Genomic DNA, 24242 nt, shown 5'->3' on the forward strand with positions numbered 1-24242 from the left:
GGTCCATTTTAATCTCAACCCTTTTTGACGCAAAGGCCCCCCATTGTCCAAAACAATACTTGAAGTCCTCCCTCCATAAACACTAAATTTTCAGGTATTTCTGCTGTGTTTACGACAAAGCTTTATGTTTTCAAATGTTTTTTTCAATAATACACTGAATTAACATGGTTGATTAATTTAATATTATAAATTAACCACAAATCGGTTATTTTGAGTCCAAAATTTGTTCTTCAGAACTGGATGTTCCTCAATAAAATCAATAGTTACTGAGGAGGAAAAAGTTATATGATTTTAGTTTACATCTTGATTTTATGTGTTACATTATAATTTAGAGTTATTATTTTAATATATTAGTTATAATTTATTCATTTAAATACATTTAAAGGGTTAGTACACTCAAAAATTAAATTTCTGTCATTAATTACTCACTCTCATATCATCTTCGGAACACAAATTGAGATATTTCTGATGAAATTCGAGAGCTTTCTGCATAGACTGCAACATAATTGAAACTTTCAATGCCCAGAAAGGTAGTAAAGACATCGTTAAAATAATCCATGTGACTACAGTGGTTCAACCTTAACTTTACGAAGCGACGTGAGCACTTTTTGTTGTATTGTAGTGTAGTGTATTATGTTGTAAGTATTCTTGTCGCTTCATAAAATTAAGGTTGAACCACTGTAGTCACATTGACCATTTTAACGATGTCTTTACAACCTTTCTGGGCCTTGAAAGTGGCAATTACATTGCAGTATATGCAGAAAGCTCTCGAATTTCATCAGAAATACACTTAATTTGTGTTCCGAAGATGAACAAAGGTCTTACGGGTTTGAGTAAGACAAACGACATGAGAGTGAGTACTTAATGACAGAGTTATAATTTTTGGGTGAAATAACCCTTTAAGTAATTCTTATAGTCCCTTGAATGAGAACCACTATTTTATTGCATTTAATTAATAACATTAATCAAGTTCAAAATGGTCACGTTTAATTAATGGATTAACTCAATTTAACAGTTAAAGTTTCATTCTGTTCCGTGCAATTTCTCCAAAATTGAATTCTTCAAAAAATATGTAGTATTGTAACTGAAACTGTCACTGTACATTTATCTTTATGGTTTTTATATTGTTGAGAAGTGGATAGGTTTAGAGTAAGGGGTTGGGTTATGGCTTTACATATCTAAACATATCTAATTATACACTGTACCTATACATTTAAATATAAATATAAAGGATTCATGAAGATGTTTACATTTGTAAAGGTATAAATAAATACCTTTACATTTTAGCATACAAATAATTATGAATTCTTAAGAGGCAAACATTTCATATTTTTTAGTTTAGAGCAATGAACTAAGAACTGTTGCCATAGTAGTCATGAAAATGTTGGAAGAGACTGTAAATTCTAAATGCACATATCTCAAATTTAAGAGTTCACCTTAAAGCTCACTAACATGGACTAAAAGCCATAAAACTCCAACTTTACCAAATTCTTCATATATTTTCCAATAATTTCATGTCAACTTTGTATCATCCTTCTACAGTCCCTGACAACGTGTCAACCTACCTATGTTAAGGTGAACATTTGGTCTGCATTGCATACAGTAAGTATGGGTGAAGAGTTAATTGTGATGGTAACGTTGTACTGACCAATCAGCTTTCAGGACGAGACCAGTTTTGTGTCTTGGTGAGAGAGGTGATAAAACGTCTATGAGAGAAAACAAAGACCAGATCACAATCACAAATCAGCACATGATTCAATTATCTGATGATCAGTCAACAATATCATTGCTGTCACGGTGCCAGCACTGAGAACAGACAACTGTTTAACCAGGGAATCTATCGGAAGATTGACAGCACTAACAAGTGTGAGAAAGAAGCCACATTTCCACACACGTCACATCAAAGAGCAGAACAAGCATGACACCATTGAATCTGACTTGCTGAACTTGAGCCACCCTCACCGATGACCCCTTTTATGGCTTATGAGGAGCGTCGATCATGAATGCCTCCGATTTTGCAGCGCATGGTTAATGGTGACATTTGGCTGTTGGGGCGCTCAGAGTAAAAGCGTCCCGCACACACAGTGGCCTGCGGCTGGGGCTCTAACAATGGCCGGGGCCCACAGTGGACACACACACTTCCAGCTGTGGCTGACCATCCTGGCCTCTTCTCTGGCTCCCATGAAATTGGAAATTATCAGGGCCGTTTCTGGTGACAAATCATTGTCTGTGTGTTCCTGCCACTTTCCGAGGAATAGAACAGACCGAAGGAGGGAAGAAACTCTTTTTGATGGGACTTGAAGGCTGACCTCGTCACCCTCTTCCTTCAAATCTCTGACCCCACAGAGATGGACTCAAAGTGTGGCCTGAGGTTGACTCTTTTAAAGTGCTACATTGATCTTTAACCGTTCCCACATTTCCTGCAGAAGCATCGAGACCTGCAATCTACAAAAGGGAATGCTGGCTTCCTCAATCCACCCGTCTATTGACTAGAGCTATCGACCATAGTCTATATACTGTATATAAATGAACTAATAAATAACTTTTTTTACAACAAAAATGAACCATCATTGAACTTGCTGTACAGTCGAAACAAAATTTGTTGCATTATTTTCCTGTTATCTCTGTAAAGCTGCCTTGAAACAATCTGTATTGTAAAAAGCGCCATATAAATAAAGGTGACTTGACTTGACATAGTCAGGTTAGATGCTATATTGGATTTCACACAAATGCAAAAACAGGCTGTGAGGGTTAGATTTGCATATATGGTGAAATCGAAGAACAAACTGGTGTGACGTTATTTTGAACAAAATTAGGCAAAACGAAGTTCACGTCTGGAGTTTGAAAAAGCTCGCCAAAGTGAATTGACTCTGTTCTTCATATGTAATGCAGTAAAGCTGCTTGCTTTAAAGCAATCTCTTTTATTAAGTGCTATATAAATAAACGTGGCGTGACTTGATTGGAGTTCAGAATTTCTCAGATGCTTTCTTATCTGTTTTCATTTTTGTTACTGAGAGGAAAGCATGCATCAAATATCCACATATTCATCTAAATGCCACTCTCAGAAAAGTGGATGGCGTTGGGATGTTTGCTGACAGTATATTGCTGCAAATGTATTTCAAACTCCTTTTTACCCCTAAGCAAAGCACAAAAATCTGAGTTGAGAACTGCACTGAGAGTACATCAGGGTATTTACGGACGTTACAATAGCACGCATTGTATAAAAGTCATACATTTACACAATTGTCACAATTTATAACTTTCAAAATTGTTTTATGGAGTTTTTGTTTAATGAAAGTTTTTCAGAAAGACACATCATCAGCACAACTTACAATCCAATGAACACCCTGTACTTCTGTAACTCACAGCCTTGTTTTCATTCCTGTCCAAAATTGCATGGCACTATACCCTGGTCCCTGGCGAAGGTTTATTCCCTCAAGGCTTGTGAATGGGATGTGTATGGTAAACCCGAGGAATCTCCACTGACCTGCAGCTGAACTCTGTACCCACAGCATCTTTACAAACTCATGCTAATTTGGCCAAGGAAGGAGGCAGTATCTGTTTATAAATAATGTTTAGAGAGAAATCACTGCTTGGCTAAAGGCTGAGGAAGTGAGTTGGGATCAAGGATGAGGAAAACAAAAAGATGAAGGGAAAACAGCAACTGCCAGTTATGTTGCCAGAAGGCCTGGTCTCAATATCAAACCTCTCTCACAAGAAATAGGCTACTGCAGGACTAGTTTTGTATGTTGGTTTCCAAACCCTATATAAAATTTGGATAATTTAAGTTTAGTTTGGATTCCCGCAAACTGAAGTTTCAGTGGCTATCATAATATTTTTGCAGTAAAATGCAATTAAAGTACATTTACATAGCCTATGGAACAGGAGTCCACAGTATAACTAGCTGAAATGTTGAACTGTGTGTTCTCAGGACAAGTGTATTTTTCATAAATTTCACATTGGGGCAAGATGTGACATATCTTAATTTTTATACAATGCAATGATGCAAAATTTGTTGAAAAGAACAATTGTTAGGCATTTCTTCTAACTAACCTTTACCATTTTTTGCTGTTTTATAATAGTTTAATCTTTAATTTTAGCTGATAAGCATATAAGTGACCATTAATAGTCTATACTTTCTATTAATAGATTGTTAATGGCTTTTTATTGACAACACGCCCCATTCTATAGGATATCTTTTTCTTTATAGTCAAGAATTAAAAATTTGTTTTTAAAGAAAGTGACATTAAAAATAAGCCTAATCCAAAATTTATTTACTGGAGTAAACGTGTGACAACTATTTATGTGCTCTTATTTATGTGCAATTGCTCTGTATTCGAAGTTTGATCAAGAATACCACGGTAGGCTAACCATGCAGAGCACCATGGTTTTACCAGGGCATAATATTCAAACACACAATATAATGACACTTTGTGGCACTTTCAATACCCGTCAACTAAAAATCTTGTGTAGGCTACGCTGATAGATAGGCCTATACCCTAACCTAAAATATATCAAATGTGATGTTAATCAAACTCTCCCGTTCAATATGAATAATGATGAATGTATTTTAGCACTTTGCGTTTCATACGATATAATTAGGCTAGTTAACAGAAACCGTAGAGGGAAAAACAAACAAACAATTAGCCTACCTTTAAAGAAAATACCTTGAAGACTTGAGAGGGTATGTGACTGAATCTATGATTAAGCGCTACCTGAAGAGTAACAAAAAATCATATTTAAGGAAATGGTTTGAAGCATCTAGTCGTTAGAAACAGCTTTAGCGTCCTCTACTGCTTATCCTCAGGAATGTACGTTCGCGGCACAGCCTATTGATTGCATTAGAAGCAAAATTTCCGAAAAATAACATTAAAACTATTTACGAAATTTACATTGACAACACCACAGTTATCATCACAGTCTTGCTTTAGTAAAATTATATTTTGGTGAACATTTTTTTGCTAATGTGGCAACAATTATATTTCCTTTTGTGTCAAGATTCTTTTTAAAACTAAAAAGGACATAGAATAGGCTAGTAGTGATTTCACGTCTCACAATACACACAAAATCAACACTATTGTGTGTATAATATGGATCAAATCACCTTAACGCTCTGCAGGTACAGGCATATATCATAGATCATCATAGACCAATGGAAGTTCTGTGGAGGTCCTGTGAGGTTTTCCTGGTGGTCTACTTGGTATCTTAAATTTCAGTCCAAAGCATGTCCAATGTCCATCGTAAATAGAGTTGTTTAGATAGGACAGACGAAATGTTTTCTCTCGGCAAACAAGCGTCTAAAAAGATAAAAATGACTATACTAAACAAATAGAGGAGGCTTTCCTCCATATATTCTATTTACTTCAAAATACATTCATACAATGTAGAACATTATGTCAAGCATTATTGAAGCAATAAATAGTATAGGCCTACACAAAATCTGACCACTTCACTTCACATTTTCTGTGCTGAATGTTTGGGGAAATTGTTTCCTTTGACTTCTGTCTTGAGATCATCATTTCTGCTGGATGTGAAGGTTTGGGAGACATGGACATGATGACTACAGTTTTGATCAAAACTAACAGCTTGAACATAACTATATATGTCCAGACTACCACCTTCAGTGACTGTTCTTTTTTCCCCCCATGTCATGTAGACAAAAAATGTTTTGCTTTTTGAATATCACTACATTTTATTGTTGGTTACTCATAAAAAATGGTTAACTATAAAAATAAAAAAAACTAAACAACCGACATTTTTTCTTTTCCCTTTATATGTCAAAACAAATATTTAAAACACTTAGAAAATCAATATTTTTCAGTTATTTCTTACCTTTTTTTTTTTTTTACAAAGAGGTTAAACATCGAGTCTGGCAAACCACAGGGTTTCAATATTCTCATCGAACTCTCTGCTTGTTTCGAGAAACACTATAATTCGCCTTTTGTAAACTTTAAAGTGACCTGACAAGAGACAGCAAACACGATTACAAACTAACAGCTTGCTACAGGAGCATGAAAAGCCAATGAATCCTTAGAATGGAATGCAGCATTTTTCAAAATGGCCATTAAACTTTTTCATCTTTATGTTTAACTACTTTAAATGGTAAAAAATATTTATGAATTAGAATCTCTCTTTGCAAACTCTTGTTTTGCCTGCTGAGGGAGAGACTGACACATATAAAATACCCAGTGCGCAGTAATTTTCAACACAGCAACGATATCAGCTGAAGTCCGGCTGACCCGTGAATAAACTCAATGACATCGACTCTCCATTTTACTTCAAATTCATTTTTGTGATTAACTAAAATGGCTTAAATGAACTCGGAGGCAAAATGAAGTATATCTCTGAGGATGCGTCTTTGGTACACTGACTTGCAATTGGCACCGAAATAAAAAGGCAGAGAAAATGGCAAATTAGATGAATTTGTTATTCGTTCAACGTGGTCGCAGCTTTTATAACATGAATGTTCCAGATTTTCAAGGGGGTTCTCAAATAACAGAATCTGACCTGAACCTTAGAAAATAAATATGATAACCTAATATGTCTAAAAGTGCTGGTAGAAATAATTCAGTAAGCACGCAAGATGAAAACATAGACAGTGCATGGGAAGTGGAGAGCAGGTCATTCTGTTGGTCCTTAGGGTGTTTTCGTGAGGCCACGTCTCAATTGGCTCCTTTCTCTCTAAGTAGTGTACCTGCTTTGTGTGATAACTGCACAGAAAAGAATTGCCAAAGGGCAAACTACAGAGTGAGCGAGTGAGCCGTTTTGAGTTCAGTCCCGTCTCACCAATCCTTCTTCTTCTCATCCATGGACACTCCACCTGGACCTAGTGCTACTATCAGCAAAAGGCCACCGATCACTGATGTGGTCTGGAAGAAGTCGTACTTGAGGAAGTCGTGCATGGGCTTGTAGGTTGGTATGGTCCAGAAAGCATTGAAGTACACGTTGATGGCCAGTAGCCAGATGACCAGGGTGAGGGCCGCCAGTTTAGTCTTGAAACCAACAGCCACCAGGACAATGAGAGCTGTACCAACCAGGTTCTGCAAAATCTGAAAGCAAACACAGATACTTTAGAAAAAGGAAGTCAGTAACACATGTGTGGCTGATGTAAAACTGTAATACAGGAAGGAGGATTCAAAACTGCAGAAATCATCTCGGCAACTGAAAACCTGTCCACGTCTGACCTCAAGTGGTGAAAAGGATAACTACAATGGAGAAGGCACATCTCAGACACTGGTTTTGGGACACATTCAATTTCACGGTGACTGGGAATAAAAACTGTTTAAGATACAAAAGTAAAGAAAATATCCTCGAATTAAACATTGAAATGATTATTATTGCTGTGAACTGCATAGGCTTAACAACGGCAAGTTATCCATGTTTGGTTTCCAAATACTCTACCGTGCAAGATTTTGGAGTTAGTAAGAATTTTATTCAAATAAATTAATACTTTTATTCACCAAAATGCATTAAATTGATCAAAAGTGACAGTAAATACATTAACATTGTTACAAAAGCTTTCTATTTCAAATAAATGCTGTTCTTTTGAATATTCTGTGATGATAATAAGAAATGTTTCTTGAGCATCAAATCAGCATTTCAGAAGACCGGAATGATGGCTGCTGAAAATTCAGGAATCACCTGAATAAATCCCATTTTAAAACTACTCAAATAAATGCAGCCTTGGTGAGCATAACAGACTTCTTTCACAAACATATTTATAGTAGTGTTTATTGCGGTTGCATTTGTACAATTGCAATTGTACCTTTAAAGCAGCCTGTGTCATATTGTTTTATTCATTGTGTGTAATTTTGATTATGTATTTTGAAAATGTGCGTATGTTGTGCAATATGTCACCTAATATGGACGTCAGATGAATTTATGCCAAAATACTGAAGAGTACTGTCTTTAATGTCAACAATAAAAGAAGTCTCCCTTTTAAAAGTTGATAATTCCAAGTATGTATTTTGCTGTTCTAACTATGTAGGATTAGACGAATTATAACTGGACGTAATGCCCACATTTTGCCTTTTCTGTCCATGACTGTATCAGAACAGACTGTGTGACGTGACGTGTAGCCATGTATGGTGTCCCATACTCGGAATTTGTTAATATGTGCGCACACACACGGCTGTGAGTATTGAACACACACCTAGAGCAGCCATTTTTGCTGAGGTGATTGGGGGTTAGGTGCCTTGCTCATGGGCACCTCAGTTGTGGGTAATGAGAATGGAAGAGAGCGCTGTTCATTCACTCCCCCCACTTACATTTCATGACCGTAATAAGGCTCGAACCCACAGCCTTCAGGTTACAGGTCTGACTCTCTAACCATTAGGCCACAACTGCCCAAAAAGGCAGAGTCAGCCAGCCAGGATTATCTCAGAACTGTTCCATGGAGATGAATGACATCAGTGCTGAAAATGGTCTTGCCATTATAGCTTTAATGTCTGCAAACCAAACAAGCCATGAGCAGTTTCTATTATAATGCAAAATGTATACAGACAGGCTGAATCAGGTTTGAGAAAGCTTGCATTTCAGGTTGCATCATGGTGTAATTGGCACAAATACTCAACCACAATCCCACATCCTGAGCAACAATCACAACATCATCTTTATGACTGTGACCTGCACAAACAGCTGAACACAGTAAAACGTATATACAATGTTTTAGACATTCTTCCAAGTCAGTCCCTCCAGAAAAACGTGATTATGCGATCGCATAATTCAATGCATAATCAGCCAAAGTCCGCATATTTTTGCGGGGGCCGCATTTTTTCAAATATGCCGCACTTTCGCCGCATAAATTGCGCGTGCAAAGTATGCGGGGCTTGCATGATTTCATAATCCCCGCATTTTCGTTGCAAAAAAGAGCAGCCATTTTCCCCTGTTGCCATGGGAACGTTATGAAGTGACGTTATTAGCTGTAAGTATATTAGTAGTATGTAAATTTACGTTATAGTAAGACATTGCACTTTGTGCATTGGAAGCACTTATTTTAACAGAAGATGTCTGTTTTGTATAGCTACCTCTGTAAAACAGGAAGCACACATTTTATTTTTTATATTTTCTTTATTCATTTTTACAGAAGTTGTAGCATATTCCTTTTGTAAAGCTACAGAACTTGTTTGACTCATCAATGTTTTGTAAGTTTGAGCAATGTGTTTATTAAGGTCTGAAATAAAACAAGATGAGAACTTAAATATTCCCAGCACTTTCTGTGAAGTAGTATGCTTGCTTATCATAGGAAGTAATAAGAAATGACTCTTTACATTAAGGTAGAAGCCTAGTGAGAAGGGGAATCAACTTTCTTTCTTTTTCATCAAACCGCAGTTTTTGCAAGTTCCCGCAATTTTTGCAAGTTCCTGCAATTTCATTGCATAAAATTGCATAAATATCCCGCATATTCCATCGCATTTTTGAAGAAAACGTGCCGCATAATCAAGGATTTTTGCCTGCAACAATCACAAACCCCCCCCCGCATTTTTCCGCCAAGTCATAATATACTGAGTTAAAAAAATGTTTTAGACGTTCTTCCAAGTTATAATATGCTGGGTTAATAAAAACATTTATAAAGCCAGAAAAGGCCAACTATAAACAAAAAGGAGTCTCCTACATTCAAAGACAGGGTTGACTGAAGTTTTATATCAAGTATCTAAGCTTGTTTCTAAAAAGTGTTTAAAGGTAAATACATATTCATTTAAAAAAGTGTTGCTGACAAATTTTTGTAATATTCTAAAACGTAATTTTCTGCTGCAAATTCAGTATACAAACAAAAGGAGCCAAAAATTACAATTGTGTCATTTACTCTGCCTTGTGTCGTTCCAAACCCGTACGACTTTCGTTCATCTCCGGAACACCAAGTTATTTTAATCAAATCTGAGCCAGTTCTGTACTCTCTATTGATAGTATACATCACTACCACTTTGACGCTTCAATCCATATGAATTGAGGGGTTTAGTCTAAATTTTCTGAGAAGACACAATCGCTTTATAATGAACAGACTGAATTTAGGCTTTTATTCACAATTAAACATTAATCAGTGGACACAAAAAAAAGCTCAAACGAACCTGCTTGACAAGCGAGAATAAAACCTCATTGGTAACACACAAGAATGAACTTCATTGGTTCTCGCACGCCAAGCATGCATACTTAAGCTTCTGTTTATCACAACTGATATGTGTGTTGATGAATGACTCAGATTTTATTAAAAAATATCTTCAATTGTGTTCCAAAGATGAACGAAAGTTTTAAGGGTTTGGAACAACGTGAGTGTGAGTAAAAGATGACAGAATTTACATTTTTAAATAATAAACAAAATATACACAAAGAATACACTATATTGCTCAAAAGTTTGGGGTCATTAAGATTTTTACTTAATACTTTTACTATAGGGTTAGGGTTAGAATGAGGGTTTGGGTTAGGGTTAATAGCATGTAATAATGCATAATTTATAGTTATTACTACAGTAATTACATGTAACGTGTAACAATTACACTGTAAACTAAAGTGTTACCTAAAAATCTTAAAGGGGTCATGAAATGCAGTTTCAGATTTGTATATTCTGTTTCTCGAGGTTAGTTTATAATGTTTGCAAAGTTTTTTTTGCACCCAAAAAGGTTTTAATTTTTGGATGAAATATAATTTAAATGGGTAAACGGATAAATCACATTTCTTTGCGATTCACCCATTTACCAGGTTGAGGATGTTTGCTCACCGAGAGGAAGCTGGTATCAAAGTGCAGCAGCGTCATGAACATAAGCACCAGCAGGACTCTGCCTCCGAGCTGCATGTACTGTTTAGGAGAACTCTCTCTCATAGTGGGAACACCAGCAAACATACTCCTGCCCTCAGAGCGTGACTCAGCAAGGAGCAGCAGCAGACCTCCACCCAGAGCCAAATTCCTGAACACAGAGGAGAGAAGTCAAGAACGACAAGATCAGAATAAAACATAGGATGATCTACTCACTACTACTTGCCGTATCCTGCAACAAAAAACACTTACCTCATCAAAAACTTTGGGTCCCAAAGAATGCTATAGGCAACAGTCTGGAACAGATAAATATCAAGACCGTAAATAAACGGTTTAACTCAATTATAGTCCTTTCCACAGATTATATCTAATTGCATCTTAAAAAACTCAAACAGAATGCTCACACCTGTAAGGCGATGATCCCAAATAATCCAAAGCAGGCATATTGCACAAAATTCCTGCTCAGGATCAGTATACAACCACCTGTTTAACAGAGAAGATTAATGAAACTTTTTTAAATAAAAATCTGAAGATGGTCCAACTGGAATATTTTAGTGCTGAACAAACTTCTTACCCAGCTGTCCGAGTAAGTTCATTAAGACAAACAGTGTGGCCAGAAAGAACCCACATCCCCACGTCGTCTCAATATATTCTTTCTGCTCGCTCCACTGGAACCACATCCGAATGCCGTCCTCCAGGAACGTGCTGATCAGACAGAGACGCGCTATGTGGGGCAGGTACTGCTTCGTCACTCGAAGGAACTAGAGATGAACGAAAAGACAAACATATAAACAATCCCCACATCTAGCTATGAGCGGTACAGGTATAATCATGTTAAAAGGTGTAAGATGGTGTTAGATTAAGGAATTTGATAAAGGAGGAATTTCCCACCAGTCAATCGACATGTGACAACACCAGTAATACCGGTATCATAAAAAATGTTTTCCCTCTTATCCACCTCGCTTTTAAATGCCTGTGCACATTTTACTTTCCCTTTCGAATTAGCAGCAATTGCTTGAATGGTGGGTTCATTATTATTCTTAATGAAAAACACAACAACAAAACAGTACAATGACAAAGTCGCTTATATTAAACATAGAAATTATTAAAAAAAACATGTTATACACCATGAAGGTGTACGTGTAATTTAGAAGTGCTACCTGTAGAAGCTGCCAAAATTTGCAGATTGCCTTAATGTTTGCAGGTTCCCTATTAGCATTGGGTTTAAATCCAAAATATTTCCAAATAGGTGCTTTTACATTTCACTTTGAAACCAAATCTTCCACCAACGTCTTGACAGTCAGCTCGCCTCAATCTTGTCATGTGATAAATGACACTGCTGCATTATTTTCCTGTTATCTCTGTAAAGCTGCCTTGAAACAATTTGCATTGTAAAAAGCGCTATATAAATAAAGGTGACTTGACTTGATATGAAATCTGACTCCTGCTGTTTTTGTTTGACTCAGACTGAATTAAATAGACACCTTCAGTTTTTAATTGTAGTGTGTTCTTTAACTGAACTAAATGATTTTTATTACTATAAAAAAAAAATGCGCTTCCACGGTGGGCAAGTGATGCAATCGGTGTGCGGCTGAACACCGTGTAACACCAACTATCGCAGCAAGCCTAGTAATTATACAATATGCTTTTTACAAACCTAAAACATTATAATAATTTATTTATTTCCCTAGGGTGAATGTTTTAGATTTACACACACTTTATATTACATCAAGTAAGTAAGCAAGCGCTGAAGCAGCTCTTCAAATGCATGTTGTTTAATGTTTAACCCCTGAGCTCCAATTACCCTTTTCACTTTTCCCTACACTTTTAGTCAATATCAAGAGAACAGGTGGCCAATTTGCATTCATTTGCAACTGATGACGCATGATGAGCACAAGGGCTATGACTCCAGCGTTTAAATATCACTGTGGTTTACTAGCAATAAATCTTTTCCACTTCCTCATAACAGGTGTTGAATAAAGATGGACAGGGAAGAATAAAGATGCTGCAATTTACTCTTACAGGATTATTACATGATATTATATTCTCATCGCTTAACCTGTAATAAGGACAAGATTGTTAGAATATAGCCTATTATATTGGTAAATGAAAATATCAACAATTCATTCTTCTTAAAAGTTGAATGAAGGTAAGAAGTAAACTATAGAGTATAACCTATAAAAGACAATGGTAAACTATAGAATTCTGTTCTTTTTGAATAAAAATATGCTGATTGTAGGATTACTAAATATATATATATATATATCATGGGCAACAACACTCTCTAAACATGCTTGTGATTAACTCAAGGCTTATTGAGAGCTTTGACACTGGCCTCTGCTAAGCCCCGCCCCCAGACGATCCACATCAGCACTAAGAAGACAACGAGCCAATCAGCATTCAACAAGTACCAAGCAAGACTAAATGAATGGGGAAAAGATATCAGGGCCAATGTCTGCCTGTGCGTCAACATTACTCTTAGTCTACATGCCTGGAGGGCTGGACTGGGCATTTGACTTGTTTCCATGCATATCACAGATTTGCTCTCTGTCAAAAAAGATAGTATTACTGAATTAGAGTTGTATGAATAAAAGAAAGATATGATTTTTAATAGTGTTCCAGTTGGCATGTGATAAAACCGGTTAAAAATAGAAAGAAATACAGCCGTCATTGGCTGGGATTTAATCAATTTACCAAAATGACACTGAAAGTGAAGCTAAAAAAAAACTGAGATTATTATGGCACTAATGGCCTTGAAATCCCCAAAACTGATAAACCAAACAACTCCATTATACGCTTCTACAATAATGACATAATCCTAAAGTTGCTTCTTGTTATTAAGCCCAAAACAAGCAGAAACTACGCAGCATGAAAAAGAGCCCCAAACACATTCATAATCATACGAATTATGCACATTTTGCAACGTAAACAACATAAACGCCTTCGATTAATGTCCAGCTGTCAAAATCCTTTTAAACCTGGACAACAAAACCTAATATTTTCCTAATTAGTCATCGTATGGGAACTATCACACGAGTATAGTAACAGTGCATCATTTACTCTTGCTTCATCAAATGCACAGATGTGTGACTGCACTGATGCAAATGATTTAGAGATAAAGTTTGTATGACGTTCAAACATTCTGAGCACGCAAAAATACTGTATATGTATTTATATACCGCGCGACTATATAAATACATATCATGCAGTCCTTATCAGTAACGTTACTCGAAAGCAGCCCTGGAAAATCAAGGTTTTGGCACAGTTCTTCAAGACAGTATCACTAACGTTAGTTCAGTTCCTCCATCTGGGTCACAAGACTAGAACTTAGTTAATAAACAAATCTAATCTGCAGTCAAGCAAACATGACCCGAACTGTACACGCACACATGGACTTTCCCGAACTTAGGAACCGTTTGTTTAGTGAATCAGTGTAGTCTCCATGATTTAGTGTGCAAGTTCCCTTCCCTGACAGGGCCTTCTGTTCTCTCACCTGATCCGCCACGTCCTCCGCGTTGCTCATTAAATCATTTTGAGCCATGGCACCAAAATCCAAGAGACGATTTCCGTCTGCAGGACACCTTAGATTGTTTCTGTTCCGTTTATCGATACCTATGTCAGCTACCCGTTGTGTTACAGGTCTCGTACTAGACTTGCTTCACCGTCGTCTGTGCGTACTAGAATGCCATCTCCGCCCCATAATGCCCTGCAGTTCGCTCTGTCGCCCCCTGTAGGACACACATATATGTGCATGCCACGTGTACTGATGTAGCCAGAATATAGAGCTCAAGCAGTGACATCTGGTCTACTCCTATGGGTCTACTCTCAGGCCAGTGGCGAGGTCAGAAATCTTGTCGGACCTCTTTTTTTAAAAAATATATAAAACATTATATATTTTATTACTACTTATATGGGTTTAGATATTTAAAAATTCTGGTGATTTTTTAATTATTTTCAAATGTATTTACTTAACAATGAACACAATATCTATGTGGATTATTATAATTATTGTTTTTTTAAACAAGGAATCTGTTCTACTTTATGCAATTCTGGACATTTCAGTTTTGCTTCCTTTTCTCCACCAAAGTTGAGGTGGGTAAGGTGCTTTCAAAAAAACGTTTGGGATCACAAACTGTCAATGACCTTACTTCCTCTGATTCAAGATTCAAATTCATAGACATAAATATATGGCAGGATGACGGTGTTACAACAAGATTTTAGACATTGACATTAGTTAATACAATAGTTAACATGAACTAACAATTATCCATACTTTTACAGCATTTATTTCTTTTGTGTAAATTTTTTTTTTTTTTTTTTTTTTACATTTTAATACGTTTTACAAATGACCAATGCATTATGAATAAGAATGAACAATTCATTACAATTCAATTAACAAAATTAACCTCAGTTAATAAATGTATTAAACACTGCTGTTCAACAACTATAATATTATTGATAATTATAAATAAAACAAAATGTAATGAAAGCAAATAAGAATTACAATATTTCTGAATTTAAATAAACATTTATTTTACAATAATTACAACTGATTCATTTTCCTGTCAGGTTTTCTTATGAGCATGAAAGGTATTTTTTGTTTGGTCTTTGCTGACCGTCTCTTTAACCTCAATTGGTTTTGTAACATTTTCCTCCGTGTTCAACTGTGATACATGACACAAACTGACTGTGGGTTGCTCTTCTGAGTAATGCACAGGGTTAAAGGATGTCTTTTCTTTTTCACCGGACTCTGTTTGCCGTAGTTGAACACTCGAGTCAAGCCTATTGCTTTCTTGGCAGCGTGACTCTTGGCTTGACCTCGAGCCACAATGTGGAGTACATATTAAGTGCTTCATGACCACGCAAGGTTTCTTTGGAGCTACAGAGGTTTTTGAGCGTGAAGTCTTGGATTTGTATGCTCTTTTAGATGGTTTAAGCTTCCTCGGGTGTAAGTGGTCCCTTGAGGAATTGATGTGTGATCTATTGAGATCTGCTTGGCTGCTGTCAGAAATCATGGTTTTATTGGCGCAGGAAGCAATGAGCTCCAGGCCTCGAGGGTCCGCCGTTGGGCTACTACATGAGGCATCACTCTCACAGTTCTTCTGCATCTTCAGGGTGTTATGCTTCTGAAAATCAAATATACAACAAGCGTTTTGCATTGCATTAGCTCTTTTCTTTTTGTTTTTTGTTTAACAGAAGAAGTTCCTCCTTACATTATTTACACAGACATGTTAGTCAGTAGTGAATGTACCAATGCAGAATGGCTAATTCGCACTCTCTTGTTGGGAACATCCTATAGGTTTTTAGAAAGCGTTATTCAATTTAGAAATAAATTATGGTCTGGTTCTGATTCGTCACGCACAAAGTGACATGTATAGTTGTGTAGTACTTAAGTAGAAATTTGTACCTCACACTAAAATGTAAAAAGTTTGAGGTAAGATTGATTTTTTTTTTTTTTTTATTAATACAAGGATGCATTACATTGAACAAAAGTGACAGTAAAGAGATTTATAATGTTCCAAAATATTTCTTTTTCAAATAAATGCTGTTTTTAACTGTTCTATTCCACAAATAACCCTGAAAAATGCACTACGGTTTACACAAAAATATTAAGCACAACTGTTTTCAACGTTGATAATAATAAGAAATGTTTATTGAGCATATTAGATATAGCATGTTGATTTCTAAAGGATCATGTGACACTGAAGAGTAATGGCTGCTGAAAATTCAGCTTTGCCATCAAAGGAGTGTTCATTTTTTAAATGTATTAAAATAGAAAACAGTTATTTTAAATTGTAAAAATATTTCACAATATATGTTTTTTTTTACTGTATTTTGTAACCCAAAATTTTCAACTGTAGTGCAAGCAAAACAAAAAACTACAGCATCTTCAAAATGATTGTTTGAGGAATGACTGTGTTGCACTGTGTGCAACATTTTTTGAATGTGTCACTTTTAGACAAAGCTATTATTGTAGTACGGGCAGCACAGTGGCTCAGTGGGAAGCAGGTTCCCAGTTTGAATCCCGGCTGAGCCAGGAGGTCTTTCTGTGTGGAGTTTGCATCTGGGTTTCCCCAACTTAAAAACAGTAGGGTGGTTGGGACACTTTTTGCCATCATCCTGAATTCACCCTATAGGTTAATGGGAGACGCCAAATTGAGTGTGTGTGTGAGAGAGTCCCAAGCCATGTAATGGGGATGGTTGGGGAAAGACCTAGCGACCTACCCCGGAAAAATCATCGGCAAGATAATTCATGAACAATCTCTCGCGTATATGGCAAGAGATGGCCCATAGAATCACCAAGAGAACTGAAACAACTGAAATTGTTAATGAATGAATGAATGAATGAATGTAGTATCATTGATTTCAGATTTGCCCACCTCTCAAATGCCACACACATTAAGGAAAAACCGCATATACCACTGATTCCGTAATTTTCCTTACCTGCAAGTTCTGGAAGTGCATAAGAGACCTGCAGTGAGTTTCCCGTGCAGAGGACTCAAAGTGGAAGAATTTATGACAGAGCTTACAGAGGAAACCAGCGACAGGCACCACAAAACTAGTGCCTGAGGGTCAGAAAGCAGTCAGAACTGTTAAGTTACTCAGAAACTGTTCTTTGACAATCTAGAGATGTGGTTGAAGCTGAAGACTCACCATATTGTCTGTCTGGATCATATGTCTCATTATCAGTCGTATCTTCAAGAGCAATCTCCCTATGAGCAGGATGCTGTGAAAAAAATTCAAGTAAAAACTCAAGAGTACCAAACGAAACAAATTTAGAAGAGCACATGAAGTCATGCAACAAACCCTCTCAAACACTGCAACCTCTTCTTCATTTCTATCCTCCTCATAATCGTCTTCCCCTTCAAAGCAGCCAATAGCATCCACAGTTATGAGCTCCTCCATAACCTCTGGGCCGCCCTCGTTTCTTAACTGTAACAATTGAGAAAAGTCTTATTGATGTCATTCAAAGCATTTTATATTCAAATATCTACACAAATACACACGCAAACCTCCTCAACCCTCTGTTTGTGCTCAGGAGACTTCATATGCTCAACAAACTTGCGAGGAGTCCTAAAGTGGCGCTCACACAGCGTACAGAAAGGTCTCGAAGACACTTTTGACATCTAATGAGGAGACAAGACAGCATTTGTATACAGTCAGTGGTTTAAACTCTACTCCTCAATTATGCGTGGATATAATTTGCAGTGATTATGGTGAGATTTGTTTTGTTAATGTTAAGGTCACCTTGTGTTTCTTTGTTTGTCTGTGCTCAATGAGGTCACCAGAAAAACGACACTGACAGGTAGGACACCAGCGCTGATGACCCATCCTCCTCTCTCTGTTACAGAACAAAAAACAAAAAATCTTCTGAAATACAGTGTTCTTCTCTCATTTTCCTTAAACAATACCTGCAATTAAGCCATACTTGATCATTTGAAGTTATCATTTGATAACTTTTATTCAGGATGCATTAAACCAATAAAAACTATTGCAAAAAATAACATTATTTTTTATTCTTTTTTTTGATCAAATATTTAGTATAAAATAGTACAGTCTTTTCAAAAATTAACGAACACAAAGATTACAATTCTGTGAACTTGGCATTTTCTTTTTTTTCCTCTCGGCTCTCTCAGACTGTCATTGACTCGACAATAGTTCTGACGTTACCACAGAGTAACAGTGTTCATTCTTTCTTATGAGTAAGTCAACTTATTAAAAATACACCCTACACCTTTAAAATATGGAGAGCATCGCTTACCTGTTGGTTCCCTGCAGGGACTCCGAGGTTTGGGGTAACAGTGTGGCCAGACAGGTGTTACTCACATGCTGGATTTCCATCATACGTTGCTGATGATCTAAACTGATCATGTGAGTCTTGAAGCCCTGCAGAGGTCAAACAACTTCACTAAACAACATGATCAACTGACTCCTCTCCTCGTTTACGTCGTACAGTCAAGTCTTACTTGCTGGTCAGGACAGGTGATGTTGCAAATGTAGCATGTGAATTTGACTGTGTGTTTGCTTCTCTCTTTCTCGCCATCATGGCCTGCACCTGCTGCCATCTCCTCAGGTGAAGTGCTGAAGGCTCGACTCTCACTGCTACGCTGGATAGTCACCTTCAGAGACGTACCAACACCCTGCACCTGAACGACACAGCGCTTATTAAACGAGTATTCCAGGTTCAATACAATATAAGCTTTTGTTGATTAAGTGTCAGAATTGTTCTCTTGAGGTGGAGCTCTTTTCAAGGTAGATTCATTTCTTGTTATGATATAACGCCTATGGGTGGAGCGTCATGATTTACAGATAGTTACATAATGCCCCTTTCTGATATACTGGATTACAACGTTTACAAGGTCATGAGAGAAACTGTAAGACTGCATACAGCTTTGCACAGACACAGTTGGTAAGTGACTATAGCATTAGTCTTATGCTAACACATACACTACCATTCAAAAGTTTGCAGATTAAAAAAAAAAAAAAAAAAAAAAGCAAGGATACATTCAATTGATAAAACCTATTTCAAATAAATTAAGTTCTTTTGAACTTTCCAGTCATCAATTTTTTTTAATCAGTTTTCATATAAAGCAGCAAATCTGTTTTCAAGACTGATAAGACATGTTTCTCGCACACCAAATCAGCACATCAGAATTCATTTCTGAAGGATCATGTGACACTGAAGACTGGAGTAATGATGCTGGAAATTCAGCTTTGCCATCAAAGGAATAATCACCTTTTATAACATATTAAAATAGTTAATTAAAATTATATTAAAATTCTTTTGAACTTGAATTATATTTCACAATGTTACTGTTTACTGTATTTTTGATCAAATAAATGCAACTTTGCATTTGAGATGTGTGTATAATGTCTCTTGAGCTGCACAATAGGACATGCATTACTATACATGTGACTTTTGTTTATACAAACCGATGTTCATCTGAAAGCATTAAGTGTAAAATTATTATTGTAAAAAAAAGTAAATTCAGTGCATTTTCTATTCAGTTGCATTAATTGAGATGTACTGATGTTATTGGGAATGTCCAGAGGTAAAGATGGAAATATATTACTGATGCTGTGATACTGCACCTCTGCTGCTCTGTTCTGATCAACACCGTCTTCTTCAAGTTGTGGAGAACCGTTATCATCCTCTGCATCATTTAGAGGGGAAATAAAAGCATGCTCAACAATTTAAACACGACTCAGTAGTATATAATATGTTAAAGTTGCAGATGAAAAGTTTGATAACAGTATAACTGAAAAGTAAACAAAGAGAGTGGCATTTTTTCAGTGGATCTAGTTTGCCTGAGGCTAAAGAGACAAATACAGCAAGCCACACACACAGTCACTAAATACCTTCATGGTCTGAAACACTTGCAGAGTTTGATCTTGGTGTCTGCTGTATCCTATCTCCTTTTCCAGACTCTTCCCCCAGTGCAACTGGTCTGTTCAAAATAGGCAGTGAAGTTTTGTGAGTATGTCACATGAAACACAAAAACAGCCTCATTCATTTTAGTCAATCTGCAGTGATATTACCTTGATTAACAGCATGACATCAATATGCCAAACCAAACCACTTTTAACAATAACAGTAAAATCAAGATTACCTCTGACCTCTGTGCTTTTTCAAAGGGGGCTCTGCTTGTTCTGGGACAGCAGAATGAATTTGTCCAACTGTACCTTTGGGTATATTCAGGGCATGAAAAAGAACATACAATTTATGTATTGTGGATCTTAACATAGAATTTGACAACACATTTTATAATAAACTTGTTAATTAATAGTCTATTGTAAGTAGAGGGTTCTCCTCAAGTACTCACCCACTTTTCCGATGTCTGAATCAGTGTTCATTTTTCTCATCTGTCCATGACTTTTCCCAGCTATGTTTAGCGCATTCTCCTTCTTTCTGTCTAGGCTCTGCACTGTAGGCTCCTTAAATTTACATTTACATTTATTCATTTAGCTGACGCTTTTATCCAAAGCGACTTACAATTGCTATATATGTCAGAGGTCGCACGCCTCTGGAGCAACTAGGGGTTAAGTGTCTTGCTCAGGGACACATTGGTGTCTCACAGTGGATTCGAACCCGGGTCTCTCACACCGAAGGCATGTGTCTTATCCATTGCGCCACCACCACCCCAAAAAGCCAGTAAATAACAAAATAAATGTGAAACACGTTCAATGCTCCGTCATATCAGTCGACCCAAGTAAACAATCAAAACGTAGAGAATGATTTATAATTCAATACACATTAAAAGCCAGTTCACACCAAGAACATAATGTAAAAGCCATTTACGGCAAAAGGTCATGAATACAAGATACAACTTAATAACAAAGATTTCATCTTCTTTAATGAAAACCCATCTGAAAATTGAACTAATGCCATCCGGAACAATTGAAGAGTTCAGATGCAAAAGCCTCTAAGTGCCATCTGAAATTTTCTTCTAGAATGATCATTTTTATCAAGCTAATAGGTATTTTTCATTGCCATTTAAGTGAAATTACTGAACTTAAATATACGAGCTTCATAAAAATGATCATTCTAGAAGAAAATTTCAGATGGCACTTAGAGGTTTTTGCATCTGAACTCTTCAATTTCACTCAATTGTATATAAAATATAAGCCATGACGTGATAATACAAATTTTATTCACAGTAATACAGTGATATAGATGGACACAAAAAGAGTGGCATGTATATTAAATATATAGTGGCATGTATATTCAATATAGAAAATGACAACAATACAGGTGTTTTTTGATGTAAAATGATGCAAGGTAAATAAAATAAATAAATATATTAAATTAATTCCCATTTTGCCGTTTGTTTCCTGTGCCTGAATAGTGTCAGTAATTTATATGCTCACAGATGTACATGTGTCCTACATGACCTGAAAGCAATTATTTTATTAAAAAATAAAAAAGTTGTTGGACCCATTTTCAGTGTGAATAAGTCCATAGGATTACACTGTTTCAATTTAGCAAATTCTGAACCTTGGTGTGAGTAGGTCTTAAAGTGATAGTTCACCCCTAAATCATCACTTACCCTCATATTATTCTAAAACTGTATGACTTTTTTTCTTTTGTGGAACATGTTTTTTTTTTTTTTTTGGTCCATACAATGAAAGTCAATGGTAACCAAAACTATTTGGTTACCAACATATTTCAAAATATCTTCTTTTGTTTTCATCAGGAAGAAATAAACGTCATACATATTTGGAATGACATGAGGATGAGTAAATGATGACAGAATTTTCATTTTTGGGTGAACTAACCCTTTAAAGATGTTAATATGTCCCTATTCGTGTAAATCTATGTTAATGAGGAAAGACAGTTACCCTACTGATGTGTGATCCACATGGGTGGGGACGACGATCAGCCGCAAAGTTCATGCAGAGGTCTCTTACTGGAACGCCTACAGGAGGAGGCCCAAGAATAGACTGCCTGACCCCTCCCTCTAGAAAAGCTCTTGACACCAGCTTGGTGTGACTGAAAGACACATCTATAATGATTCAGAAAAGGGAAAAGACACAGAATATGAGATATTATATGAGGTTATACACAGGGGGTTGTTAACTGTTAACTGTTAAATGTCAACTAAAAAAGTCAAATCTAACACATATTCCCCTGGTTTAACAGACAAGGCTTAAGCCTAGTCTCAGACTAAAATGCATGTTTGATCTGTTTTAACTGAAAGCAACTTTTTTGTTTTATCTCAAGATGCACTAAAGTAATGTTTTTTCTAAGGAACATTTATAAAAACTACTTAAACGCCCTAATTGATCTAAGCCCTGCTTGTGAAACCAGTCCATCGTATAACAGCAGCACACAGGATGAGGTGGCTCTTTTACCTGGCATTGTGTGCATGAGCCCACACTGTTGCAGCATGGGATTATGGCATGGTCTGATTGAAGCAAGAAGGGGAGAAGCATTTGTTGCTGGTGGTCTGTTACGCAGGTATTTGGAGAAAGACATTCAAATGACAAGGGAATTATTTGTCTTTGATTATTTGTTTTACAGTTGATGCACATTCATTAAAAAGCATAAATCCAGGCAATCATTTAAAGCTTTCAAAGAGATGGCAGTTACAAAAGGCAATCTGATAATAATTGTCTGCATGTATCATGAAGTTAAATTTTCCACCAAATATGAGCCCTTACCGTCTTCCAGAATGCACATGCGACTGCTGAGGAAAATCAGGTGAATAAGGGAGTGAAGCAACTGGTGCTCCTTGTCCGTGAGGATCTAACTGGGCTTTTCCAGACATCTTTTGCATCCTCTGCTGCTGCTTAAATTTCTTGGGCTGCTGCTTCTGCTTGATTTTCAGCATTCTTAATGCTAAGATGTACAATTCAATGATCCCAGATGCCTATTTAAAACAGGGCATGCAAACCATTCAATTTATATTTATCCAAAGCAACTTACTTATTAGGAACACTACTAGTAAACTACCCGTAAATCATCCACGCGTCTAAAACAATAGTATTACCAAAGTATACTATTGTTTTAGACATGTGCATGGGTAAGTTAGTTTGCTAGCGATGTTCCAAATAAGTTATATAACACACAGTATGAACAAATAGCCTAATGTTTTCAGCATGATATAATGATTTCTGAAGGATCATGTGACACTGAAGAGCAGAGTAATGATTCTGAAAATTCAGGACTAAATTACATTTTAAATAAAAACAGTTATTTTAAGTTACTTCAGGATGGAAATTATTTTCATCCACTGGGTTTTTAATGTTTGATATTCTGTTAATCTTGCAAATTGCAATGGTGTAAATAAATAACAAGTAAATTTTAAGTGGTTAACTGAGTCTTCTATGTTTTTTTTTACATAGATACTTCGTTAAATTAAAACACAAGCATAATAATTTTAAATGTTAAGGCTCAAAAGTGTTGCACTTATAAATGAATGTAACAGAGTGCACTGCACCTCCTGACAGCAGAGACAGGTCTAATACTAGCCTGCGAGCTCTGTAAAACCTTGCAATGCACAGCACACATTGATTTCACAACTGATTTGTGATTAAAACAGCCTAACAGAAATGTTCGAAACATCCCACCTTATGATATAAAAGCCATAAAAGCCTCAGTCCATCAATGTTTATGGTAGATGACTCTTCCTCTAGTGCTGTGGTTTGGAGGTTGCAGACATTTGACGCCAGTGCGCCCTCACCCGGCTCGGAAGAAGAATTTAATCGTCAAGAAAATTGCCATTTGTTTAAAAATTACAAAATTATAAATATTTTTTTGTTGTGTGTGTACATCAGAGAAAAATAAGTAAGCTGACCGATAATACACACAGTCAGCATGTTGCTATCACAATACACCCTGACATAGGCAAACCCATTTAACATTTAATCCCTAAAATTACTAGTATCTAATCTCATGATAATTTTTTTTTTTTTTTTTTTTTTTAGCTACTAGTATTTATTTTGTTAGGTAGCCTACTAGTCCTCTTTCATTTTATTTAAGTACTAACCC

General features: G+C 36.4%; 2 protein-coding genes across 5 annotated transcripts; both read right to left on the minus strand.

Annotated features, from left to right (window-relative positions):
- Positions 1-5813: 5813 nt before the first annotated feature.
- Positions 5814-14490, minus strand: surf4l (surfeit 4, like). The gene is made up of 6 exons (XM_079870963.1): positions 14244-14490; positions 11325-11511; positions 11157-11233; positions 11003-11046; positions 10715-10901; positions 5814-7049 (listed from the first exon to the last, which is right to left on the minus strand). Exons 1-6 carry the CDS (start codon positions 14289-14291, stop codon positions 6783-6785), a joined length of 810 nt encoding a protein of 269 aa, XP_079727089.1. The 5' UTR covers positions 14292-14490; the 3' UTR covers positions 5814-6782.
- Positions 14491-15074: 584 nt separating this feature from the next.
- ciz1b (cdkn1a interacting zinc finger protein 1b) lies at positions 15075-23926 on the minus strand. Of its 4 annotated transcripts, none has more exons than XM_079873313.1 (16): positions 23822-23926; positions 22913-23121; positions 22604-22698; positions 22091-22254; positions 20575-20686; positions 20362-20434; positions 20111-20199; positions 19844-19905; positions 18718-18897; positions 18513-18637; positions 17999-18092; positions 17764-17877; positions 17558-17683; positions 17405-17477; positions 17195-17316; positions 15075-15876 (listed from the first exon to the last, which is right to left on the minus strand). In XM_079873313.1, the coding sequence occupies exons 2-16, from the start codon at positions 23080-23082 to the stop codon at positions 15316-15318; spliced, it is 2160 nt and encodes a 719-aa protein (XP_079729439.1). In that variant the 5' UTR covers positions 23083-23121; positions 23822-23926; the 3' UTR covers positions 15075-15315. The 4 variants fall into 4 exon arrangements, with proteins under 4 accessions (XP_079729439.1, XP_079729438.1, XP_079729437.1 ...); XM_079873312.1 differs by having other exon boundaries at positions 22604-22656; positions 23822-23887; XM_079873311.1 differs by lacking the exon at positions 23822-23926 and adding an exon at positions 23692-23764 and having other exon boundaries at positions 22604-22656.
- Positions 23927-24242: the final 316 nt, after the last annotated feature.

Source organism: Squalius cephalus (assembly GCF_949319135.1).
Source record: "Squalius cephalus genome assembly, chromosome: 5".
NCBI lineage: Eukaryota > Metazoa > Chordata > Actinopteri > Cypriniformes > Leuciscidae > Squalius > Squalius cephalus.

Bases quoted from the DNA above. Each gene is read 5' to 3' on its own strand.
- ciz1b (XM_079873313.1), bottom strand. From the start codon at position 23,082: ATGCTGAAAATCAAGCAGAAGCAGCAGCCCAAGAAATTTAAGCAGCAG. The intron at 17,878-17,998 runs GTGACCTTAACA...TCTCCTCATTAG, and splicing joins GACAAACAAAGAAACACAAG to ATGTCAAAAGTGTCTTCGAG. The intron at 17,684-17,763 runs GTTTGCGTGTGT...CAATTGTTACAG, and splicing joins ACAAACAGAGGGTTGAGGAG to TTAAGAAACGAGGGCGGCCC.
- surf4l (XM_079870963.1), bottom strand. From the start codon at position 14,291: ATGGCTCAAAATGATTTAATGAGCAACGCGGAGGACGTGGCGGATCAG. The intron at 11,512-14,243 runs GTGAGAGAACAG...GTTCATCTCTAG, and splicing joins CGGAGGACGTGGCGGATCAG to TTCCTTCGAGTGACGAAGCA. The intron at 11,234-11,324 runs GTAAGAAGTTTG...TCTGTTAAACAG, and splicing joins GAACTTACTCGGACAGCTGG to GTGGTTGTATACTGATCCTG.